The sequence below is a fragment of the Lissotriton vulgaris genome, chromosome 1_1 (genome assembly GCF_964263255.1).
Source record: "Lissotriton vulgaris chromosome 1_1, aLisVul1.2, whole genome shotgun sequence".
Classification (NCBI taxonomy): domain Eukaryota; kingdom Metazoa; phylum Chordata; class Amphibia; order Caudata; family Salamandridae; genus Lissotriton; species Lissotriton vulgaris.
This window is the reverse complement of record NC_141685.1, coordinates 184,285,139-184,309,257: the sequence shown is the minus strand read 5'-3', so window position 1 is coordinate 184,309,257 and position 24,119 is coordinate 184,285,139. Positions and strand designations below refer to the sequence as shown.

Below are 24,119 nucleotides of genomic sequence, written 5' to 3'. Positions count from 1 at the left end.
CTGACATCCTGCCGCTTTGACGCATTCCTTCTTCCTTTCGCCCCCCTGATTTGTTCTTTTCGCCCCGCAGCACTACAAACCATGACAACCATGTCCTGATGATGATCCCAAACCATTGAGGATCGAAACGCCGTTGACTCTACATCACATTCATTGGTGCATTTCTCTACTGTGGCCGTTACTTAAATTGTGAATTGAACACAGAAGTCACTTGATTTGTTCCCTTCACTCAGCCACCCACTGTATGATACTTGCACTCTTGTTTTTATTGCGCCACTCACGCTGTCTACCCCACCACTTGCGTCGCCACTGTTCACTCACACACTTATGAGTACCAAGCATGTATTTGGTTGTCACTAAAATTGTCTGAAATTTTTTGTGCAAGGGGGGATTTAAAATTAACTATGTCGCCTGCAAAAGGTCAGAGGGCATGGCGTGCATGATTTGGTTCCTATAACTCCTTGAAAGAAGGAGCTTGTGAATTTGAGTCTCCACAGAGCTGCCATGGGATCTCTGACTGGTCAGTTCATCTCTCCAAGCTATCATGCAATACATTTCTCCTTGGTTAATGCTTAGAATACGGCAGACGAGGTCCATTTTTCAGGGGTTTGTCGTACTCCAATCTGCCACAGCTTCCAGGCACAGGGTGATAAAATAACGCTTTATTAAAAGAACAAAGATCGGTCAGCAGGTTTTACAGCTTTTTGTTAAACATTGGAAAGGTCCCAAAGCAAGAGAGGGAAAGGCTGAAAAGGGGAAGGTGATAAACAGAGACAGCAAGGATAAATAAGCACACACAAGCATGTGTTCAGAGTTTAAAGCCCTTACTAAAATCCGCTGACGTCGGGAAATGTGCCTCAACTCACTGTGGCATGCAGCTCAGGGTGACTCTCCGCCCTAATAAAGAATTATAGGAAGGTGAGCATGGTAAGAAAATAAGTCTTCTGGAAGGCTGTAACAGGTCTAGGCATTTCAGAACAAGTGTAAAGAAAAAGTGTGCCCATGTAGATTAAAAACTGTCCATATACTCATAGGCGGTGTCTGCAATAGTGACTGAGGTATTTTCGTATGGCTGTGAAGTCCATAATACGTTCCCCGAGCATGTATTTAGATGTCACTAAGGTTCATTGAGACAAGCGTGCAGCGTAATGGTGTTAAATACTAGGGGGAGACACGCCAAGACTGTGGAGGCAGTCGTGTGTCTGCCTTGAAGTTTGTATATCAATGTTTTTGATGGCTCGTTCCTCATAACAGGCGTGCGTTGCGGCATCACAGGGTGAACAAAGGCAGAACCTAGTGCAGTAACTTCCAAAGGAAACATGTGGTGTTATGGGGGAAAAAAGACTCTTAGAGATAGTTGGCCTAACACACAAGTACAGCGTGCTTAGATTTCTGCAGGCAACTTCCCCATTAAAATATGCAGCAGCAAGGCACATGATAACACTGCCTAGTTTAAACATTGTTGCAGCATTCTTCAAGTTGAAAACTGCGGACGTGTTTGATGTGCACTGCAATAACAAAGCTGCAATGCAGTGGAGGAAATGGGCTTAAAATAGTTGACCTCGGGGCGTGGCTAGCAGCCGAACATGGCGGCCGCTTGAAGTGAGAGCTCCCGAGGGCACTGCAGCCTTTAATCTATCCGGCACAATAATCCGCTGACTAGCGCACCTGAAGCGGCGGCGTTCGAGTCCCGGTCTTAAGCGGTGTCACCGGTCCGACTTTGGGACAGATCAGAGCACCGGAGCCCGAGTTCCATCGAATGGCAAGTTGGGGCCTGCAGCCAGAAGAGCAACACCGGCCTTTCGTGACATCCGAGCCCCAGCGGAAACGCGGCCGAGCCGGCCGGAGGAGTGAACGCACCCTGACGCCAGCCAGGCGGTCCCAGACCAACCTAACACTCCTGCAAACACCATCCAGAGGCGCGCGGACTGCCGCCACCACCAAACGGAACTGCAGCGACACACAGGTCGGAGCCCTTTCCGCGCGAAACGGCGCCCTCATCCTGGGGAAAAACCCCCGCCCCCCCCCACGAAGTCTTAGCGGGCCGGGAACGCCTCGGCGGCCATCAGCGGACCCCGCGCACCTGAGAGATAACAGCGGACACTGCTACCGCTGCAGAATTACGGTCCAGAACGCCGGTACCCCGGGGGGACGACGCCACTCCGGCCACCTACGCGGGAGCACAGAGAAGAGCCCCGAACCTGCCTTTTACCGGCCGCAACTAACAACGCCAACGCAGAGGCAGTAACCCGGCGGCCTGTGGGGGAGGCGGCTGACAAAACGCGGACCCCTAACCATCTATGGTGGCCGTGCAGGACGGAACGACACTGCAAACGGGGGAAGAGGTCGCAGTAACCGCCCCAGCCCAGGAGGAAACCACCAGGGGCACCAAATTGGAACCGACGGGCAATTTCCCGACACCCACGCAAACGGCCACTGAGGCTTAGCAGTCGGCAGACAAGAACACTCAGTCCACCACCCACCCACCGACCTGCTGCTCCATAATCTAACGGTACACTCAGGCGCACGACGAAGCCTCGAACCTCGCAAATCTTAACACTATGGCGGGTAAAGGCCTCAGGAGTGGGTCCACACAGGCCAAACTGGACAAATTCGCCTACGGCCACCAGAATCAACAGCAGAACACGGGGCGCCCATCCACGGGACAAGCCCAGGAAGCAGAGAAAACGAACAAAATAACGTTGGAGGACATCATGAAAACGCTCTCGGAGGTGAAAACCACGGTGGGCGCCATCTCCTCGGAAGTCTCCCTGCTACGAGCTGACTTTCACAAAATGGCGGAGAGGGTGTCGCAAGTGGAAGTGGTCACTAAGTCACTGGTGGAAGACACCTCAGAGCTCCAGGTGGCCATGGAAAGGATGCAGAAAGTGACCAAGCTCCTGCACGACAAGCTGGACGACCAGGAAGGGCGTTCGCGACGCAACAACGTACGTATCCTTGGGCTTCCAGAGACGGAGGGGAAAGGGGCAATGGACCTCTATATAGAAGACCTCATCAAAAGCAAACTCCAACCCAAAGGTCTATCTCACTTCTTCTCGGTGGAGAGAGCGCATAGGGTGCCGGGAGGCCCTCCCAAGCCGGGGGCAGCACCACGGCCGGTACTTGCCCGGCTCTTCAACTTCAGAGATAGAGACGCAATTTTACAGGCCGCAAGGAACTCACCGCCAGTGCGGATTCAAAATGCAACCCTAGCCTTTTTCCCGGATTATACGGCGGAAGTGGCCAGACGACGCAAATCCTTCACGGAGGTTAAGAAAGCGTTACGTGACAGAGAACTGCCATACTCCATGATGTTCCCTGCTAAACTGCGGATAGTGGCGGAGGGAAAGACTTGGTTCTTCGACACACCAGAGGTAGCGCAGGAGTGGCTGGAGGGCTGGAGACCTGCGGGACAGAGACACCGCTCACAGCGTGACCGACCGCGACATCGTCCTGAGAAATCGCCGCCCGGTCAGTCTTCCCAGCGGCCGCTACAGAGAGGCGAGGAGGAAATAGAATCAGACCTTGAGAGAGACCCTTTGGACTCTGGGCAATCGGCTCCGGTATGACACTGTACTACATTGCATTCGAGACTGTATGGGCCGCGGATGCCGTGGCTCGGACAAAGCTGAGTAGGGTGGGCACAGGCAGTGCCCGAAGGGGACTCACCAACCCCACGAGCAAGTAAGATGTATGGGGGAGGGCGAAAGCACTCTGCACAGTTGGGGAAGCGGGCGGGGAATTGTCCGTGGAGCAGGGTAGCAGGGAGGGGGGACGGGATTGAAGTTTTCAGGTTGAAATGTTTAATTTTGTTTGTAGTCATCGCTCACCACCTACAGTGCGCTATTGCCTCGACATCAGTATGTCTCCTACACAGCACGACACACTCCGGCGCAGGGGCCACGCCACAGCACACGTCGTGTGCAACACTCCCTCATCTCCTTAATGGCCAGGCCACTTAATCACACGCCCGCCGAGGGCTCCTCCACGACCGGGAGGGTTCCCCCACTACGCATACTGACATGGAATGTCCGGGGCCTGGGTGACAAAATTAAGAGAGGCTTGGTCCTACAGGCCGTTAAACGACAAAACCCAGATATAATACTCCTACAGGAAACCCACCTCACAGGGTCCACCTGTAAAGCCCTAGACAGGAGAGGCTACACCATGGCTGTGCATGCAGACTTCACATCTGGCTCCAGGGGAACGGGCATACTGATGAGAAAGTCATCCCCCTTTATAGTAACACTCCGGGTGGAGGATGACCAGGGTCGCTTTGCCGCGGTACATGGGCAGTGGGAGGGCAGAGCTCTAAATGTGGTATCAGTATATATTCCCCCAGCCCTGCACTCTGTGGCCCTTCCGGCGCTGGGCAAATTCCTTCTTGACCTCCCTGATGGCGCAACAATTGTTGGGGGGGACTTCAATGCAGTCATGGATCCGATAGTGGACACCTTTCCCTCTAGGACCCGGCCACGCGGTACGGCACCACTGTCGGACTTTGCGGAAGCCCTGGGCCTTGTGGATCTCTGGCGACAATTCAACGCCGAGACCACTACATACACCTATTATTCAGCGGTACACAATAGCCTTTCTCGCATAGACTACTTCATGGCACTGGGACTGGGACTGGACATGGTGGACAGGGTGGACACACTACCCAGGGGAATCTCAGATCATTCTCCGATTGTCCTAACACTCACCACTGGGGGTACACGGAGGGCCCGAATTTACCCTATCTACCCCAACTTTCTGAAAATCCCCAAAATTCGGAAAAGGCTTCAACTGGTAACCACACAATACTTTGCTGAAAACACGGGTACAGTGGAATCACCCTCAACCCTATGGGAGGCGTACAAAACAGTCCTCAGGGGGGCTGCCATTGCAGCAATTACGGGACACAAACGAGACTCACGAAAGGACCTCACAGACCTAGAGCTGGCACTCGACTTGGCCAACCATGCACATATGTCAGACCCGTCCCCGTCCACGACGCACACCCTCATGATTAGGCAACAACAACACCTGGCGCACCTCAAAACGACCGAGAAGGGTTACATCGCGAACACTAGACATAGAATTTACGACGTAGGCGACAAAGCGGGCCGTATGCTTGCGTGGCTGGATAGGAGAGGCAATGGGACTAGAGGCATTCAGAGGCTCAACACAGAGGAGGGGCGAACACTGGTACACCCAGAAGAAATAGTTTGCGAACTAGCACGACACTATCAGGCAGTGTACACACCAGAACGGAGAGTCACTAGACAAATGGCAACGGCAACACTCGCAGACATTACCATCCCCAGCATTACTCAGGAAGATAGAGACTCCCTAGAACTGGACCCAACGGGAGAGGAAATCCAGCTGGCAATCCAGGCGTTGCAGTCCGGGAAAGCTCTGGGCCCTAACGGGATACCGGTAGAGTGGTACAAGTCCATGGCTCCAGCCCTCAGTGCCCCGTTGCTGGCCATGTTCTTGGAAAGCAGGGACAGGCTAGAACTACCGCTAGATCAACGCACGGCCACGATCGTGACGATACCCAAGCCAGGGAAACCCCCGACAGAATGCAACGCATACCGCCCGATATCGTTACTGAACATCGAAGCCAAGATATTGGCTAAACTTCTGGCTACCCGCATGCTACCCCACCTCAGTACCCTGATCCACCCTGACCAGTCGGGCTTTATGCCCCACCGGAGCACGGCGATGAATCTCAGAAGGGTCCATGGAGTGATGGCCAGGGCGCACCTCCTTGCGGAGCAGGCGGTGATTCTCTCTCTCGACGCCAAAATGGCATTCGATCTGGTGGAGTGGGAATATCTCTTCGTGGTACTGGAACGTATGGGGTTTGGGCCGAAATACATACAATGGATACGGTTACTTTATGCGAAACCCGTGGCACAGGTGGTGGCCAACGGCCACATATCACCAAGCTTCCCACTGAGCAGGGGGACCAGGCAGGGCTGCCCCCTGTCCCCCCTGCTCTTTGCACTGGTGCTTGAGCCCCTAGCCATCCAGATCAGAGCCACGTTACTGTTCGCAGGCATCACGTGGGAGGAGGGGTGGGAGGACAAAGTCTCGCTATACGCAGACGACATGCTTATCTACATGACCGCACCTGATACAGGCATCCCAGCCCTGCTTGACCTCTGTGACACGCATGGGCGCGCATCGGGATACACTCTCAACTGGTCGAAGTCCACAATATTCACGTTAAAGGGCCCGGCTCCGACATTGCAGGCGAGCTGTCCATTACTGACGACGTCGGCCTCTTTCAAATACTTAGGAATTGTCATAGCATGTGGGGAAGCGGAGTTTTTTGTCAACAACCTGAAGCCACCCATAGATCGCCTGCGGGCCGATGTTAAATACTGGGCAACCCTACCCCTGACCCTACTGGGCAGAGCGGCTCTCTACAAGATTATGGCCCTCCCACAACTCCTCTATGTCCTAGAAAATACTCCGCATTTGGTACCACCGCGATACTTTAAACAGATCGTGGCGCTGGTCACGGTCCTGCTGTGGAATGCTGGCCCGGCGCGTATAGCGTACGACAAACTAGTAAAAAGCTGGTACGAAGGAGGCATAGCGCTCCCCAACATCCAGCTATATTACTGGGCAGCCCAGCTCAAAATTGTAAACTACTGGATCCACGCCCCAAGAAACGACCCGGCCTATCGGGCGGACTGGTCCCAACTTGGGACGGAAGGAATGCTGTCCGTACTCTACAACAAATCACAGCTGAAAACACTGGTTGGCCCGACCAAACACACGGCGACATTGTGGCACATGGCACAGGCCCGTCTGGGTTGGGCAGGTCGGATCACTAAAATGACGCCCTTATGGGACACAAAGGCATTGGGAAACCTGAGAGGCTGTAAAGGGTTTGAGCGATGGGACTCCATAGGCATATCTACTGTAGGAGACCTGTGGGATACTGACGCAGTGCTACCACTCGCGCACCTACAACACCAATACAGTCTAGGACCCACAGAGACGTTTAGATATGTCCAAGTTAGACACGCATTACTACAAGCAATCCCTGCAGGCACCACCCTGCCGGATTCCTCCCCACTGGAGGATAGGCTACTGACGGAATATATGCTCCAGAGCGCCACCTCCCTTACCTATAAAAAACTGCTAAACAATCTCCAAGACCCGACACTAAAACTTAAAGACAAATGGGAAAGGGAGCTAGGTGGAACTGACGAATTCGAATGGAATGCAGCACTGGCCTCCCCGAGGGAGGTGGGGATCTCGAGTAAGCTCAGGCTAGTACAACTTAAAATCCTACACCGCGTCTACTACACCAGGCCGCTGCTGCACAAAATTGGGAGGGCACTACACCCCTTTTGTTTGAGAGGATGCGGGGAAGAAGGGACACTGCTACACACACTATGGGAATGCCCGCACATTCGTGAATTCTGGAGGCAGGTACTCCGCTCAATCTCTCAGGCCCTTAAACTGTCCATATTGCCGGAACCACGTAAATGCCTTCTGAACATCTGGGACCCCAATGATCTGGGCAGATACGAACTGATTTGGGCATCATTAGCTATGACAGTGGCTAAACGGGACATGGCGCAGAAATGGGGGGCGCCAGAAATACCCACCGCTAGTAGGTGGGCCAAAAACATGGACATTCTCATGGTGACAGAAAGAGCTGTATACGTGCTCCGAGCAGCGCCCCGGAAATGGAACAAAGTCTGGGCGGCGTGGAACAAGTACAGAGGGGACATCTGTGAACCCTTGCCGGAAGGGGAAGACTCAGATTCGGAGGGGGAGGAGGAGTAACTGAACGGTCACGGGGTGCTGCCTCGTGCACAGGACAATGCTACTACAGCGGCGCTGGCCCGACCGCACGCCACAGTGCGTGGAGAGACACGGACTAATGTACCATGTGGGTGGGTGGAAAAAGGTTGCGATGACACATGGTTAAGGGGGGTAAGTTGGGGAGTTTGTTCACACTGTTCAAGGAAAAAAAAAAGGAAGACTTCGCCATCACTGACACAGGAGGGAGGGGTTATCAGGGGACTCCATCCTGCACGGTGTAACTCACATATGATGTATATCATGTACCTGAGCAATGCAGGCAACGCAGTTCATGTCACGAACAAACACTCGTCTCATATAGAAATGTTAAATTGAAATGCTAAATGGCGATCGCCCAATGGAATGTATGTAACTGATAAACCACTATTCCTTCCTTCAATAAAGTTTTATAAAAAAAAAAAATAGTTGACCTCTGCATGGGGGCAGCGTGCTTTGTTTTCAAGACACAACACCTGCCACATGTGCACTGAGAACTTTCCTACGAGATGAACGAGTGTGCTTTGACACTTCCATATCCTTAACATGAATGCAGCATTCTGTACGTTTTCATAAAAAGGAAAAAAAAAAAAGACACGCTCAATGCACAAAAGATTCAAGTTAAACAAAAGGTAGGTTCAGGGACCCATTCCTGTACACAGGGAACATGCTGCCTCGGAGCAGAAAAAATTAAAGATATAACAAACGTAGGGTCAGAGACCCATACTTGTATACGCTGTATACGGGGAGCCAGCAATCCGTTATACCACAGCAGATGGCGGAAGGTGTCCAGAGTAATTGCTGTTGCTCGAATAGATAATCCGGAGCTGATTAAAGCCGAATTTGGTGTGTGGCTACTCACTCAGGTTGTATAATCGCATTACTCTGATGCAGTCACGTGACCACGAGTACTTGGGAAATGTAGTCCCATGCGGGCAGCATGAATCTGAATGAACGTGCACTAAATGGTGACGGCTTTCTTGCCTCTGTCACACACAGCCGCTTCTTCACGTGGAATAAAATCACTAAAGATGGGCCTTCATCGAAGTTAAATGCAAATACCACGATGTACTGGCATGTGTTTTTAAAGGGTCAGCGCTGTATACCCAAGGGCAGAAGACCCATTAGGAAAATCAGCACACCCGAAAACCAGATTGCCCATAGTAGTGGTGTGTGTAAACCATGTCCCTTGTACTACGCATGTATCCTGTTGCAAGCGGTCAGCCCCATATGTCTAAGGGTATAGAGAGATCAGTGCACCTGAATCAGAGTGCCCAATCTTGTATGGATAAGTGTAGGATGTTTGGACCATGTCCAACGGACAGTCTGTTACAGGTATCTGGTGGTGGTAATCTTCTTCTGAGCTTATGAGAATATAATAAAAATAAAGATATATATGAAAATATAGAAAAGAACAGGCAGTGTCCCTCGCACATATTCTAAGGCACCTGGTTAGCATATGGCCATGTCTGAACTGGGGTGGCAGAGTGAGCTAAATAATGGTGATGGATTAAACCCAGATCAATTGACTGGGGGTGAGTGTTTGATTTGCTCAAATGCTCCGTCCATCATCCACTTTTGTATCACCTGGTTATCAGGAGCCATAGTTCTATATGGTTAGCCATATGTATTCTCTTGCATGTTAGGGGACCAGTGGCACTTCACCACACACTCTGAAAAATCACTCATGTGGAAAAGGTCAAGTCTAATGGGGCCCCCTCCGTCAGAGAAGGGACAACTGCCTTGTTCCTATTGCAATCAATGGAGATTTGGGACTATCCTAAATGGACAAGGGAAAATGGTGTTCAGGCCCGTCCGATCCCAATCACTGCTTTCGTTCCCATAGTTTGTCTGTGCCAATTGGGATTTCAGTTATATGTGTGTATCAACGATATTTTGGTAATCTGGCGAGGTGAAGATCAATCTATCACTACCTTCGGGAAATCGATCTGCAAGAACTAAGAGTGTGGCATGCCAATGACTGCTTCCACAACAACTTCAAGAAAATATTGTCCTACCTTATAGGCCCTATTAACGACCACAAACAGCATTTTCATAAAGTAAACAATTGGTTTAATAAGGAATTCAGACTATCACGTAGATATCGGGGTAAGACACTTTGCACAAAGGACATCTCAGAAATCAGTCTGGGTGGAGAGAGGTACAAAAGGGCCCAGGCTCGGGCTAAGAAAGAATGGGAAGAAGAAAGTTGACAGGAACTCAAATTGTCTTGCTCTCTTAAGATCTCCACCAGGTTTTGGGCACTTGTAAAGTGGAGGAGAGAGAGGTCTCTGCTTCACCTCTGCAAAATAACATTCCTCCCAGACCTGGGTTGATCATTTCTACAATCTTTATTCAGTAACTCCATTTAATGAGCCGGACACTGTGCTGGGGACTGTGTAAACAGACAACTCTGTAGCTGTACCTGGCCCTTTCCTTAACCTGGCTGACATCCTCAGCTCTGGATGCAATAACCAGAGGTAGAGCTTCAGCATTAGACAGCATTGCAGCATATATCCTTCTGCTAGAAAGAGATAAATTGTCTTGGAATAACTTTTCCTTAACTAATGCCATTACCAGTGGTGCCCCAGTACCTGACTCTTGGAAGGGAGCGGACCTCGTCCCGATATATAAGAAGGGGGATAGATTCCATCCAGCCAATTACAGGCTGATCAGCTTGATCAACTGTGCGAAGAAAATTTCTGCCCCATTGGTCTTGAGCAGGATTGAGGAATGGACTGCAGCTAAAGCCATCATATCGTATCCCCCTTTCAGACAGGCTTTCGGAAAAAGATATCCACATTTTATCAGGTTTTCAGCTTCCTTTTATTCTATTGGAAGATCGTTGTGGTCGGCAGGGCAACTTGTATGTTGCCTTCATCGACCTTAAATCTGCTTTTGTCCTGGTTCCACGAAGCAGGCTATGGCAGGTTTTGGGTGATATGGGCCATCCCAGGAGGCTCTTGAGCCTATTGATCTTCTGTTGGGTTGCGGAGCGCCGTATAGTTCCGACCTGGAAGCTGCACCCGGAGTTGCTGGAAGACCCAGCCTTCCATACTGAACTGGGTGTGTGTATTGAGCGGTATTTTGCGGAAAATGAAGGCTCGGCCTCAACGACTGCCCTGGAATGGGACGCTTTTAAAGTAGTGATTCACTGGATTTGTATTAATAAATGGGTGGGTGTGCGGAAGCTATTCCTGCAAGAAATTGAAACTAAGGAACAGGCCCTTAAGGAGGGTGAAAGAGCCCACTCTGGTGGCACCGAGGACCGGGACACGGTCCAGGCCCGGAGAGAAACAGTAGCAGTGGTCGTGGAGCGCTTATGGCGCTTCGCCCACAGAGCTTACTTAGCCCGCGCACATGCTGAACGGGATAAGGTGGGTAAGCTATTGGCATGATTGGCCGATCCCACCCCTAGGTGTGTGCTCATATTGGCATTGACTTCATCGTCGGGACGACTGGAATATACGCAACATCAAATAAATGATCGGTTTAGGTCCTTCTACGCAGACTTATATACCAGTTGCTTACAAACAGGGGAGATGGATGTGCAGGCATCTTTGGAGGACCTCGAACTGCCTACCGTCAAGGCGGAAGAGGCGGAGTCCCTTGGTCGGGACATCACACTCATGAAATTCATTGTGCCATTAAACAATTGGCGCGCAACAAAACTCCGGGCAGCGATTGGTTGCCCATAGAATTCTATTTAGCATATGTCGACCTCCTGGCCCCCAGACTGTTGACGGTATATAAAGAGGCCAGGCAGCGGGGTATGTCCGACCTCCACCAGGGAGGCCATCATCATTCCCCTCCTTAAATTAGGGAAGACCCCGACTGACTCGTCCGCGTACCGACCTCTATCTATGCTCACCACTGACTATAAAATACTGAGTCGTGTATTAGCTACGAGACTCCTTCCCTTAATGATGTGGCTGGTACACTCGGACCAGGCTGGCTTCAACCCGACTCGCAATACTGCTGACAACATACGCAGACTAATACGGATACTAGATGGGGACCATGGAGCGGAGGGGCGCGCAGTTGTCTTCTCGGTGGACATTGGTAAGGCATTTGACAGCTTGGACTGGCCCTACCTATTCTCAGTCATGAAAGCCTTCTGGCTTGGCGAGGGATATTCACGCTGGACTGAAATATTATATTCGTCGGCAAGGGCCAGAGTGAGGGTTGGCAGAATTGTATCCTCTTCGTACCCAGTAGGGCGTGGTACTAGACAGGGGTGCCCATTCTCCCCGCTGCTCTTTGCCCTAGCGATGGAACCGTTAGCGGCGAGGGCCAGGATGGGGAGGGCGTTCCGGAGCTTGAGGCTCGGTGGTCAGTCACATTATATCTCATTATATGCAGAAGATCTGCTGCTGTTTTTGAGAGATGCGTGAGGCGCACTGGGGGGAGCGCGTTCCTTGCTCAGCCAATTTGGGGATATCTCTGGCCTGCGAGTAATTGGGCGAAGACATGTGTGTTTCCGGCGGCCGGAGCGTGTTTGGGGACGCATGTTTTTCATAGGCAGGAAGATCTGCTTGAAGGTAACATAGGTAGAGCGTTACGGGGGGGCTTAAGGGCAGCATGCATTTCTGGGGGACTCTGCCACTGTCGGTAGCATACAGAGTAGCATTGTTGAAAATGGTAGCGCTCCCTCGGCTTTTATATTTCTTCCGGACCTTGCCTATACGTATACCCGTCGCACTATTACGGCAACTCTGCTCTATGGTGGGGGGCTTTATTTGGGGAATAGAGAGGCGCTGAGTGGCGTTGGATACTCTGATCCGCCCAAGAGCCGAGGGAGGCCTAGCTATCCCTGATTTTGAATTACATTATTTAGCTGCACAGTTCCAACACCTCACCCAGGCGGTGGCGCAGGAGTTTCGAGGGCCTGAGCGAGAGACTGAGCCAGATGTTCCCGCGGCATGTTCTATCGTTTGTGGTACTGCAGCAAAGGTTACGGGCTACCGATTTGTCATCTGCAGAATGTGTCCTGAGACATTGCTGGAGACGCTACCACAGCAGAGTTGGCGTACAGCGACCTTACGCCCCGGAAATACCGTTGGGCATGTGCACAGCCCTGCCACAATGCGGAGATTGGTCTGCCCTCGCGGAGTGGGAAACACTGGGACTCCAAATGGTGGGCGATCTATTTGGAGATGGTGTACTATTACCTTATGGCGCATTACAGGACACTTTTGGACTCCCCCAGGGTCACTTCTTATTGCATGCGGCCCTGGTTGCCGCCATCCAGAAGCACTGGGGCACTGGTCTTTCGGAACCGCCAACGAGCGAGGCGTGTCAATGTGTAGTGATGGCGGCGGGCAAGTATAAGGCGGTCACTTGTTTATATAAACGTATGCTGGGAGAGGGACTGGCACCGCTGCAGAGGCTACTTGAGCAGTGGGCGGTGGATTTAGCTAAAGAGATACCTGACGCGGCCTGGTCGCAGATACTTAAAAGGGCATGGAAGGGCACCAGGAATGCTAGATTCCAGCTGATTCAATTTTTTATATTGCACAGGGCATATCTTACGCCAGCTTAAATCAACCAATATTTCCATGTTAATACGGCTCTTAGCCCCAGTTGTAGATTGGACATATTGGGAAGAGATGACCGCTTTACTCTGTAATATAACAGGGCGACAGATCGCTCCGAATGGGGGGACTTGCCTGCTACATTGGTTTCTGCATACTAGCAAAACGAAGTTAACTAGCAAATTCATAGACTTGGGATTGGTGCTTGCTAAACAAGAAATTACATCCCACTGGAAAGCAGCGGCGGGTCCTAGCTATATAAGGTGGAAATCTGCATTCCTTAAGTGGGCAAACAGCGAGAGCTCAGTTCGATTACAGCAAGCCCATAGATCCCATAATGACAAGGCATTAGAGGCGGCGCGAACCTGGGAGGCCGTTGTGACAGAGCTGAAAGCGACAGATCCAGAAACTGATTCAGAGGTGAGCGCATTAATGGCTGAGGGAGACCAGTAGACTAGGTATCTTGATATTGAGGCGCAGAACGTGAGGCGATTCCCGGCTTCCATAGTAGTCAGGATGCTTAATAATGTTGTTAAAATGAGATCACCTGGGGAACCCGTACAATATGACTCACCATTTGATCCCACTTAGCCTTAAGACAGTAGCGCCGGCAGGGGGGTGAGGGGGAGGTCGATTTTGGGGCGGGCATCTCAGGAAAAGTAGGATGAGGCTTTGATGCAGAAGACATTAACCATAGTAGCATGGAGAATTATAGGAACTTTTGACACTGTGGCAATACTGGTATTGAGGTGTATCTGTGTCTGGGGTTGAGCTGGGATCGTTGGATAACCTTGATTGTGTAACAATGTCACTATCTCCTTCTTCCTAATGGTCGGGCACCATGTAAAGGCAATTGTCCATCCTCCTATTTGTTGTGGGTGTTTGAAAATAACAAATAAAAAAAATTAAAAAATGAGGCACAAAGGATAGTCTGTCGTCAAATATGACGCCCACATTTCTGACTTTGGTGACTGGCAGTGGAAGGGGCACCAAAGAAGATGGCCACCATGAAGAAGACCAATTTGGCAGTAATTTGCTGAATATCATAACCTCTGTTTTTTCAGAGTTAAGTTTAAGGCAATTGTTGGCCATCCGACAACTGATGGCCAACATGCCTTCCTGGAAATTAAGCTGCTACTTCATCACCATCAGCGGTCAAGGTCTTCCGGCCCACCATCACAGGAGGACTGGTGCAGCTTCTCACAGACAAGACAGTCAATGACGATGATCTCATCAGGAAGAGTCACACTTAAACTTGTTTGACAGCGAGCCGAGGATTCACTGGGTGCAGTTGTTTGGTCCGACGAACAGGAGCTGGAACCGCTTAGTTGAATTTGACTTCCTCCCAGGTACCGTGCCCCGAGATAAAGAAGAATCCTTACTGGGTTGTATTGAATATAGTTGCAGAGCATATTGGAGAGGGGCGATCTACCGTCCTGATGAGACCATGGTTATTAACTGGAACGGTCGAAACATTAACTATACAGGGACTATTTCATAAAAATGATGTCTTCTAAGAATCGCCTTTGCTTAACTTGTATTGTACAAAAGTATTTACAGCCCCGTTTCTGTGTACAAAATGCGGATCGGACTGTTTTATCATCATATCACTTTCATCTTGAGCACTGCGCAGTCATCACTCAACGATTTATATATACACTTGCTGCTGAGAACACAATTAGAATTTTGGGAAATGAAAAGGCCTCATCTGAATTCTAATCATGGTAAAAATGGTGAATTAATATCTGGCCAGGGTCTGCATATGTGATACAGACCTGTGAGATAATGAACTCATAGGCCTCTGTAGTTGTTCACAGTGCGCCTGGGAAGTGCTTATTTGAGTCTCCGCTTGTCACTTCTGTAGCAGAATGACGTTTACACTGAGCTGCATGTTGTCTCCTACTCTGCTTTAAAGTTGGAGGACCCAGTCTGGTGTGTGGGGAATATTCACAAGGTGAGGAATCTGCAGGTAAAGGAGTAGCGACCAGAAAGAGCGTTACCAAAGGCAAGTAACTGGTGTGTTATGTTTTCCTGCTGTTGTATATTATCTCATTTTGGGTGGTGAACTCCGCAGGCGGAGTTTTCCATACTCCGCGGAGCTCACGTAGTTCCTAAAAACTCCGCTTCGTGGAGCGTAGCAAGTTTTTTTTCAACGCTCACACTCTTCAACGTTATGTGCTGGAGCGAGGAAAATCCACCTCCTGATGAGATTTCCTTGCTCGCGCTCGCCATGGTCTAGTAGGCGAGCAAAATCAACCACCTGGCGAGATTTCACAAAGCGGGTCGTCTGAATTCTCAATGCAAGTGGTCGTGGCCGGTCACACCACTCGCATTGAGAAACCTTCCTTCGCATTCACAAAGCTGCCGCTTGAGTAGAAGCAGCTGCACCCTCTTGTGCTGCACATGGTGCCTTTCGCAATTATTTTTATAGGGCGGGACAAACACCAGGAGGTCAAAATCATCACGAACGCCATGACCCTTACGCACTCCGATGCTTGCGGAAATCTGCGCAGACCGCCAGAGTTTTTTTGTCACTTTGCGGAGTTCTTCATTGAGGAACTCCGCATAGGCTTAATCTTACCATGAAAATATAGATATCAGTCATATGTTAAGAAACAAGGGTGAGTAGAAACCTTTTGAGTGGAGTAAAATTTAAGACATTAATATTGTGATTTGTTTGGTAATTAGTTGATTTTTGCAAGCACTAACACTTCTCTGTGTCAAGTAAAGACCTTAAGAGTTTTGTAACTTTCAGATACTCAAATTGTGGATTCGGTTGCAATTAAAAAATATTCCAGGCCTGAAATTTCTTTGGAGGTTGCATGCGGGCAGCCTAAGTTATCCTGCAAGAGTTCTTGATGAATCCTATTGCAACTACAATATGTGCTCTCTCATGTAAAGTCAGGTTGTTAGAAACTTTTCTGCAACTCAAGATACGTCTTACTGTTCACCTCATGTGGATGCATTTCTCATGTTTAGTGAGATCTCCTTTCTGAGTATAACGTTTCTGGCTTTCCCCTCCTGTATAAGGCTTTAGTCCAGTGTGAATTCTCTCATGTATAGTGACATTGTATTCGAGGCTAAACCTTATCTGACCTTCAGAACACACATGAGGCTTTTTCCCCTGTGTGAGTTCGCTCATGTCAAGTGAGAAGTAATTTGTAACCAAAACTTTGCTTGCATTTCGAGCACTCATAAGGTTTTTCCCCAGAGTGGGATTTCTCATGAAGCATAACACTGTCTTTCAGATTCAAGCTTTTATGGCATAAGGATTTTCTCCAGTGTGGAGTTTCTCATGGTGAGATAGCGCTTTTCTCTGCAGCTTTTCTGGCATTCAGAGCACTCATAAGACTTTTCATCAGTATGGAGTCGCTTATGGTTAGTGAGGCTGGGTAATGTTTTTCCCCTGTGTGCGTCTGCTCATGTAGAGTGAGATTGCGTTTAAAATTGATGCTTTTCTGGCACTTGGAGCACTGAATTATTTTGATAGTGTGTTTTCTTATGGCGCTTGTAACCATCTCTACCTCTGAATCTTTTCTGACATTTAGAGCACTGATAATTTTTTTTCTCTAGTGTGGATTCTCACATGTTCAGTGAGATTAGATTTAAGGCGGAAACATTTTTGGCATTCGGAGCACTGATAAGGCTTTTCTCCAGTGTGGATTCTTATATGGTTAGTGAGATTGCCTTTTTCACTGAAACATTTCAGGCATTCAGAGCACTGATAAGGTTTTTCCCGAGTATGGATTCTTATATGCTGAGTGAGACTGATTTTTCCACTGAAACATTTCTGGCATTCAGAGCACTGATAAGGTTTTTCCCCAGTGTGGGTTCTTATATGTTTAGTGAGATCGAATCTGTTTATGAAACATTTCTGACATTCAGAGCACTGATAAGGTTTTTCCCCAGTATGGAATCCCACATGTGCAGTTAGATCTGATGAACGTCTGAAATGTTTTGGGCATTCAGAGCACTGATAAGGTTTTTCCCCAGTGTGGGTGCTTATATGCCTAGTGAGATTGCTTTTTACACTGAAACATTTCTGACATTCAAAGCACTGATAAGGTTTTTCCCCTGTGTGGGTTTTTATATGCAGTGTGAGATTGCGTTTTCCACTGAAACATTTCTGGCATTCAGAGCACTGATAAGGTTTTTCCCCAGTGTGGGTCCTTGTATGTAGAGTGAGTCCTCCTTTGTCACGGAAACATTTCTGGCATTCAGAGCACTGATATGGGTGTTCCACAGAGTGGGTTATTGCATGTCGAGAAAGGCTTTGTTTGTTACAAAACCTTTTCTGGCAATCAGAGCACTGATAAGGTTTTTCCCCAGTGTGGAATCTCACATGTGCAGTTAGATCTGATGAACGTCTGAAATCTTTTGGGCATTCAGAACACTGATAAGGGTTTTCCCCAGTATGGATTCTTATATGCCGAGTGAGACTGCTTTGGTCACTGAAACATTTCGGGCATTCAGAGCACTGATAAGGTTTTTCCCCAGTGTGGGTCCTTGTATGTAGAGTGAGTCCTCTTTTGTCACTGAAACATTTCTGGCATTCAGCGCACTGATAAGGTTTTTCCCCAGAGTGGATTCTCATATGTTCAGTGAGTTTAGATTTATAGCAGAAACTTTTTTGGCATTCAGAGCACTGGTAAGGTTTTTCCACAGAGTGGATTCTCATATGTTCAGTGAGTTTAGATTTATAGCAGAAACTTTTTTGGCATTCAGAGCACTGGTAAGGTTTTTCCCCAGTATGGATTCTTATATGCCGAGTGAGACGGATTTTTTCACTGAAACATTTCTGGCATTCAGAGCACTGATAAGGCTTTTCCCCAGTGTGGATTCTCACATGTTCAGTGAGATGAGATTTACGCCTGAAACATTTCTCGCATTCAGGGCACTGATAAGGTTTTTCCACAGAGTGGGTTAATGCATGTCGAGATAGGCTTGGTTTGTTACAAAACCTTTCCTGGCCTTCAGGGCACTGATAAGGTTTTTCGCCAGAGTGGAATCGCATATGTTTAGTGAATTTAGATTTACGGCAGAAACTTTTTTGGCATTCAGCGCACTGGTAAGGTTTTTCCACAGAGTGGGTTAATGCATGTGCATATAGAGTCGCTTTGAAACTAAACCTTTTCTGGCATTCAGAGCACTGATAAGGTTTTTCCCCAGTGTGGATTCTCATATGCTCAGTGAGATAAGATTTACGCCTGAAGCTTTTTTGGCATACTTTGCACGGAGAGTGGTTTTCTCCAGTGTGGATTCTCATATGTTCAATGAGATAAGATTTACGCTTGAAACTTTTTTGGCATACTTTGCACTGAGAGTGGATTCCCCCAGTGTGCATCCTGTCAAATTCTGTGAGATAAGATTTATGGCTGTGTCTTTTTTGGCACTGTTATAATCTCCTGTTCATAAATGTGCAGTACAATATTACCATACGCAGATATTAAGGATGTACTTTGCCAGGAACTTTACTGGTAGTTATATGGGTTGTTTTACATATAATGTTATGCAGCACTTGGTACCTTCCTACTCCCCTCCCTTTCCTCCCCCTGTGGTACGTTCCTTGTCCCCGAAGGCTGCTTTAGAATGTTGACAGTGAGGGCATGCTGAGTTGAAGAGAGCGGTGTTATAGGTGTCCTGATAAGCTATCCTGGTGGCACTGTGGAGGTTGTGAATAAAGAAGAAGTTATCCAGCTACCTGTCTGGTATCTTTTATCAGGCACATGTAACTTTTTTCCCCAAATTAGGATATTTTGCCTTCATTGAGGTGTTTTTGAACACTGAATTTGTTCTCACAGTCTGTGTTTTTATAAGGTGTATACCTAGAGTTAATATCTCTACAATTAGTTTCCTCTTGCTTACATGCCACGGTAAGAGGGAACCCGATTTTAGAGTCAGGCTTGTTTAGATAATGTTCAGCATTTATCTCTAAAAGAAATTGTGTATAATCTTCTTAACACTTGAATTGAGGAAAATATGTCTGAAAGCAGCCATGTAACACCTTTTGAAATGTTTCTAGCAGATAATAGTCTTTAGGTTATTGCCTCTCCGGCAGCAAATTATTTTGTGACTGAATATTTTCTCAAATCTATTTGTATAGGTTCTTAGCAGTGCAGTGATAAGGTGTTAGTCTGATATTTAATAATTAAACTGATAAGTACCTTTTTGCACTGACGTAATGGCAGTAACTGAGGGCGTTAGAATGTGCACAGTACTATTGTGGATCACGAGTCTCAGAACATCAGTTCCTTTTACCCTTTCTATGTTTGGTGTAAGGTTAAGATTTGTAGTTCTGAAGACGAGGATGTATTTACATTACCTATAGCGCAACTGTGCTCATTTAATCCATTTTTATCTTTAACAGTTTTACATATAACTCACGCACAGCAGATAATGTTGAGGCGATTTACATAGAATTACAGAACAGTACACAATAAAAAGGAAACTATCTGAGATGGTCATGAACACAATAAAGTGGTGAATTTTTAAGGTTTTCGCAAGAGTGAGCATAGTTGGTCGTGGTTTTCTACCAAGAGGCAGATAGTCTCAAACTTGCATAACTGGTTAAAAACGGTTGTTGAACAAAGGTGATTTTCCAATCTTTCGGTTGTTAACGTGTCAGCTTCGGAGTCTTCTTTCAGCGTCTTTTCTTTGATGGTCTGCAGAAGAAACCTTTTGTTATAACTTTCTTTTATGCAGTGTGTGCTTCCTCTCTGGAATTACATGATGTTTTAGATGAAGGTTATTCTGTGCACAGATATGGCTTTGCTCTGGGTTAATGAAATACTAAATTAGAGACTTCACTTACAGTATAGTACTTTCCTCAGCTCCCACTTCCTCGCCACACCCAGATTTTGGAATTGTTTAAACGTAGAAGGCTGGATGTCCTTCAGTTTTTCAAAATAATCTTTGTTATGGCACTGACTTCAGTTGCCTGGTGCTAAATCTTGCTTTCTTTGTCAGTAATTTCAATCACCTATAGTATTAAAATTAAATAGTTAATACAAGAAATTTCGAAAATATAATGTACAAGCCAAATCAATGCAGAATTTTGAAAATGTTGAGCTGTTTTTCAGACAGAGCAGAGTGTAGAATGGTAGCCTGAGAATACTTGGATGTAGGAGTGAGGATTTATAGAATTTTCAACATTTTATTAAGCTCACAAAGGATACATGCACCCTATGGAGTTGTAACATTGAATCCCAAAGGCAGAAATTAAAGTCATATGCACTGGCACCAAACAGATATTTAAAAAAGGATACTATTAATGAATTCATAATCTAGATTTCTGGGACAGGAATTTCCCCTCCATGGACAACAGGCATATTTCCCCTGCCCTGAGTTACCACCTACTTGTATCTGGTATCCTGACTTTTGAGTTTTGGCCTCTGCCTCAAGCAAATCTATTGTGTGCTGCGAGGGCTATGCCTAGACCTATCCCTCAACTATGGTCCAGAGTATGAATCAAGGGCAATGAAATTAAGGAGTACTTTAATGTGTTCATTTTATTCCACCTGATTATCCTTTGTTAGGTTTTTCTGCACCTGGATGTACCGGGTGCAGAAAAACAGGACACCATTTTTGTCCAGACAGGAAAATTAGACTGAAAAGACGCACAAGACTCTGGGTGCAGCAGAAGCAGCCAAGACTTATGCTGTTTTTTTAGTAACTGGGGGAAACACACAATTCTTCCCTTTGTTAGACATTTCTTTACCCTTCCCTCCCCTGCTTCACCCATCGCCACCCAACCAACCACATGCATATATCTACCACCTGCTTAAATCAAGTGGTAAATAAAAGCCACAAAACATTGTGAAATAATGAATGGCATGCGGTTTAACAGGCAGAAGAATCTGTTCCTTGTGGCAACTCCCCAGTCAATGGCGTCAAACTGGTAATTGCACGTTACTGGGATAAATCTACCACAAAACAATTTCATGAGATTTTTCTGCCACCCCAGTATTGTGCAACTTCTAACAAGGGACTATGAGAGGTCTTGGACCGGTCCTGTGACCTGGAGGGCCACACCAAGTGTGCCCTTATTTAAGGCAGACCACTGTCATGGGTTTAACAGCTAGAGCGTTGATGGCAATGCACCCTGTTGTAAGGATCAACAGCCTGATGAGATCTTTGCATCATGGTCAGTGTAGTGGCTTCCTACTGACACACCCATGTAATGCTCCATTTCTATGCCTGAGTGTTAAGGGTGTTGGTGCGTGTAGAATAAATGCAATGTGAGAGTGCGACAGAGTAAACAGCATCTCCTGCCTGCCAGTTGTGTATACAAGTGGGACCATCTATCCCTCTTTTATACCCCAGTTCAAAGTCCTCTGTTACCAAGGAATAAAGTGCTCTACAAAGTACTCAGATGCCTGCTGTGACACCAGGGATGGTGTCAGCCTATCTAAGTTGAAGGGACATCACCTGTAGGCTGAATTACTTAATGGAGAAGCTGTGTACCTGTCCTGAAGAGCCTAGAAGTCTGCTTACAAGCCTTCCTGTCTGGTAAGAAAGGGAAGAGAGGACAAGGCTGTCCTGGAAGAAGCAAGGTCCGACATATCGTCGTTATCTGTAGGGCGGGCCGGAAAGCCATCCAGCAGGACTAGCTAGTCTGAGGGACCTCCCCCCCCCCCCCCCCCCCCCCCCGCCCAGACTCTCACAACAGTTCAAGGCAAAAAATAAAACTCTACAACAAAATGATTGTTGGGGCCCAGTTGGAAGATTGTGTGCTGCCAACGGCATTTTCAAGGTTGCATTTGCCAAATTCCTAACACAACAGAGTCTGACTCTACTGACTTCCTGGAGAGAATGTGTTGGGCTTTTAGCTGCTGAATTTCTGACTACTCTGTGTCAGAGGGCCATGAGGGACTACAACTACTCCAATGTCGAACACCCTGTCTGAGCTTATGCCTGTGGTCCAGCCGGCCACAGTGTGGGCTCAATTGCTGAGGGTCGGGCCTCCAGAGGGGCTGCACTTACCGACAGGCCAGGTGTGACTGCTACCTTGGGACTGCTGATCTTCAGGCAAAGGCAAAGAAAAGACAGAGTGGGTGCCCTACTGAATGCAGCCTTACATCCAGGATAAAAGCGCTCCACAAAAGCCTGCTGGTGGGTCACTGCTCTCTCAAGTGTTCGGGCGTGCCATTCAAGTGCTGGGAAACAGGAAAGAGACCCAGACAAGACTGACTCATCCAGTGGAAGGATAAGACGCTTACGACAGAGCATATACGCATTGGGGTGACTGGAGTGACAGAACTGCACCTATACTATATTCATGATACTCCTAAATGCCCCTAGAGGGGAAGAGGGTATCAGAACCTGTGTTACTGTAATTTCGGACCCTGCTGTTCCACCAGTATCGAGGTCCACACACTCGTATCACAAAATATCATCGTACCATAACGAATTTGGTATCAACGGACCGGTAATGATTAGGACATTACCCCTATGTATTTGCGTCATAATTGAGTGATGCTAACACCCTTAAATCGTGGTTTCCGTTCCGAACCCTCAGACTCCATTTTGTAAACGGCATCCATCTTATGACTTGCCCTCATATAGTCAATTGATTAAGACAGAGTTTGATCTGAAAGGACACGTCCACCGTAGCTGACTTCCCCATGACCTGGCCGAGCTGACTCCACTGCCTCCAGCCGAACCTGTTTGGGCAGCTCCTCGCCCAGTGGCCGAGTAAGATATCATCAAGGCACAACATGCCATAAACCATTCACTACATACAGACCATGTTTTCCATACACATACACCTGTCCATGATTCTTGTTTATGACCAGTTTTACAATGGGAGGGTGCCCGACCTTATTGGTGTTTCATCGATATCTGATGGGAATTCTGGGCCTGGCTGGGTAATCCATCACAGACTGTACATCCAAAGTATGTGCTGACCAGCATGACTTCGCTCTTTGTATTGTTGTAGAAATATGTGTATAACCATATCATAAACCCAAGAATTCTTGCCCGCAGCTGTTATTTATGTATATAAGGAGAAGGCTGGTTCTGTAAAAACGAACAGTCTCCTGAGAACTTACGGCCCGTGCTGTCGTACTTCTAGGACACATGTTACTTGGTTGCAGCCAATAAAACCCGATCTTTGACTTCACCTAGAAGACTCTGTGTTTCTGTAGTCCAGAACAGGGAGAACCTAGAGGTCTTCGGGTGTGGTCCCCTGGCACCACCGGGTCTCTAAAAACCCGGCACCTCAAACCGGACGCACCTGTCTACAGCACATGGTAGTCTGGCATGCCTGCACCATCCTTTCACCCAGACTGTCCATAAAGTTGAATTTAGAGCTGCTCCGCACATAGCTGGGGGAATCTCAGACCATTCGCTGGTGGAGGTGCAACTCGATGGTCCAGTTGTGGACTTCATCCTATCCCCAAGGGTTGATCCGTGATATTTAAAAGACAAGACGTTCAAAGGTCCTATGAGAGATAGAGCAGAATTCTATTTTAAGGAGAACGGGCGGCCTTTTGAATCAGCTTGCATGCTACAGGGTGAATTTAAGGCAGTGATTCGAGGCCAGACACAAGCCTTGATTGGGAGAATGTCGAAGGAACGTAAATTGAAGTGCGAGGCTCAGGACAAGGAATGTGCTTTCCTCGAGGTTCGGTTTGCAAGTGGGAAATCAGTTTCTCTCCCATTACACCATCAACTGAAGCAGCACACATTGAGCACTAATGGAAAATAGCGTGCACTCATGCGCTGGCTACCCAGCATTGTCTCTATGATGTCGTTGATAAAGCCAATGAGTTGCTT

The 24,119-nt window shown here is 47.9% G+C and overlaps 1 protein-coding gene across 1 annotated transcript; it reads right to left on the bottom strand.

Moving 5' to 3' along the window:
* Positions 1-16,887: 16,887 nt before the first annotated feature.
* Positions 16,888-18,687, bottom strand: LOC147738101 (uncharacterized). The gene has a single exon (XM_086952137.1). It carries the CDS (start codon positions 18,685-18,687, stop codon positions 16,888-16,890), a length of 1,800 nt encoding a protein of 599 aa, XP_086808263.1.
* Positions 18,688-24,119: the final 5,432 nt, after the last annotated feature.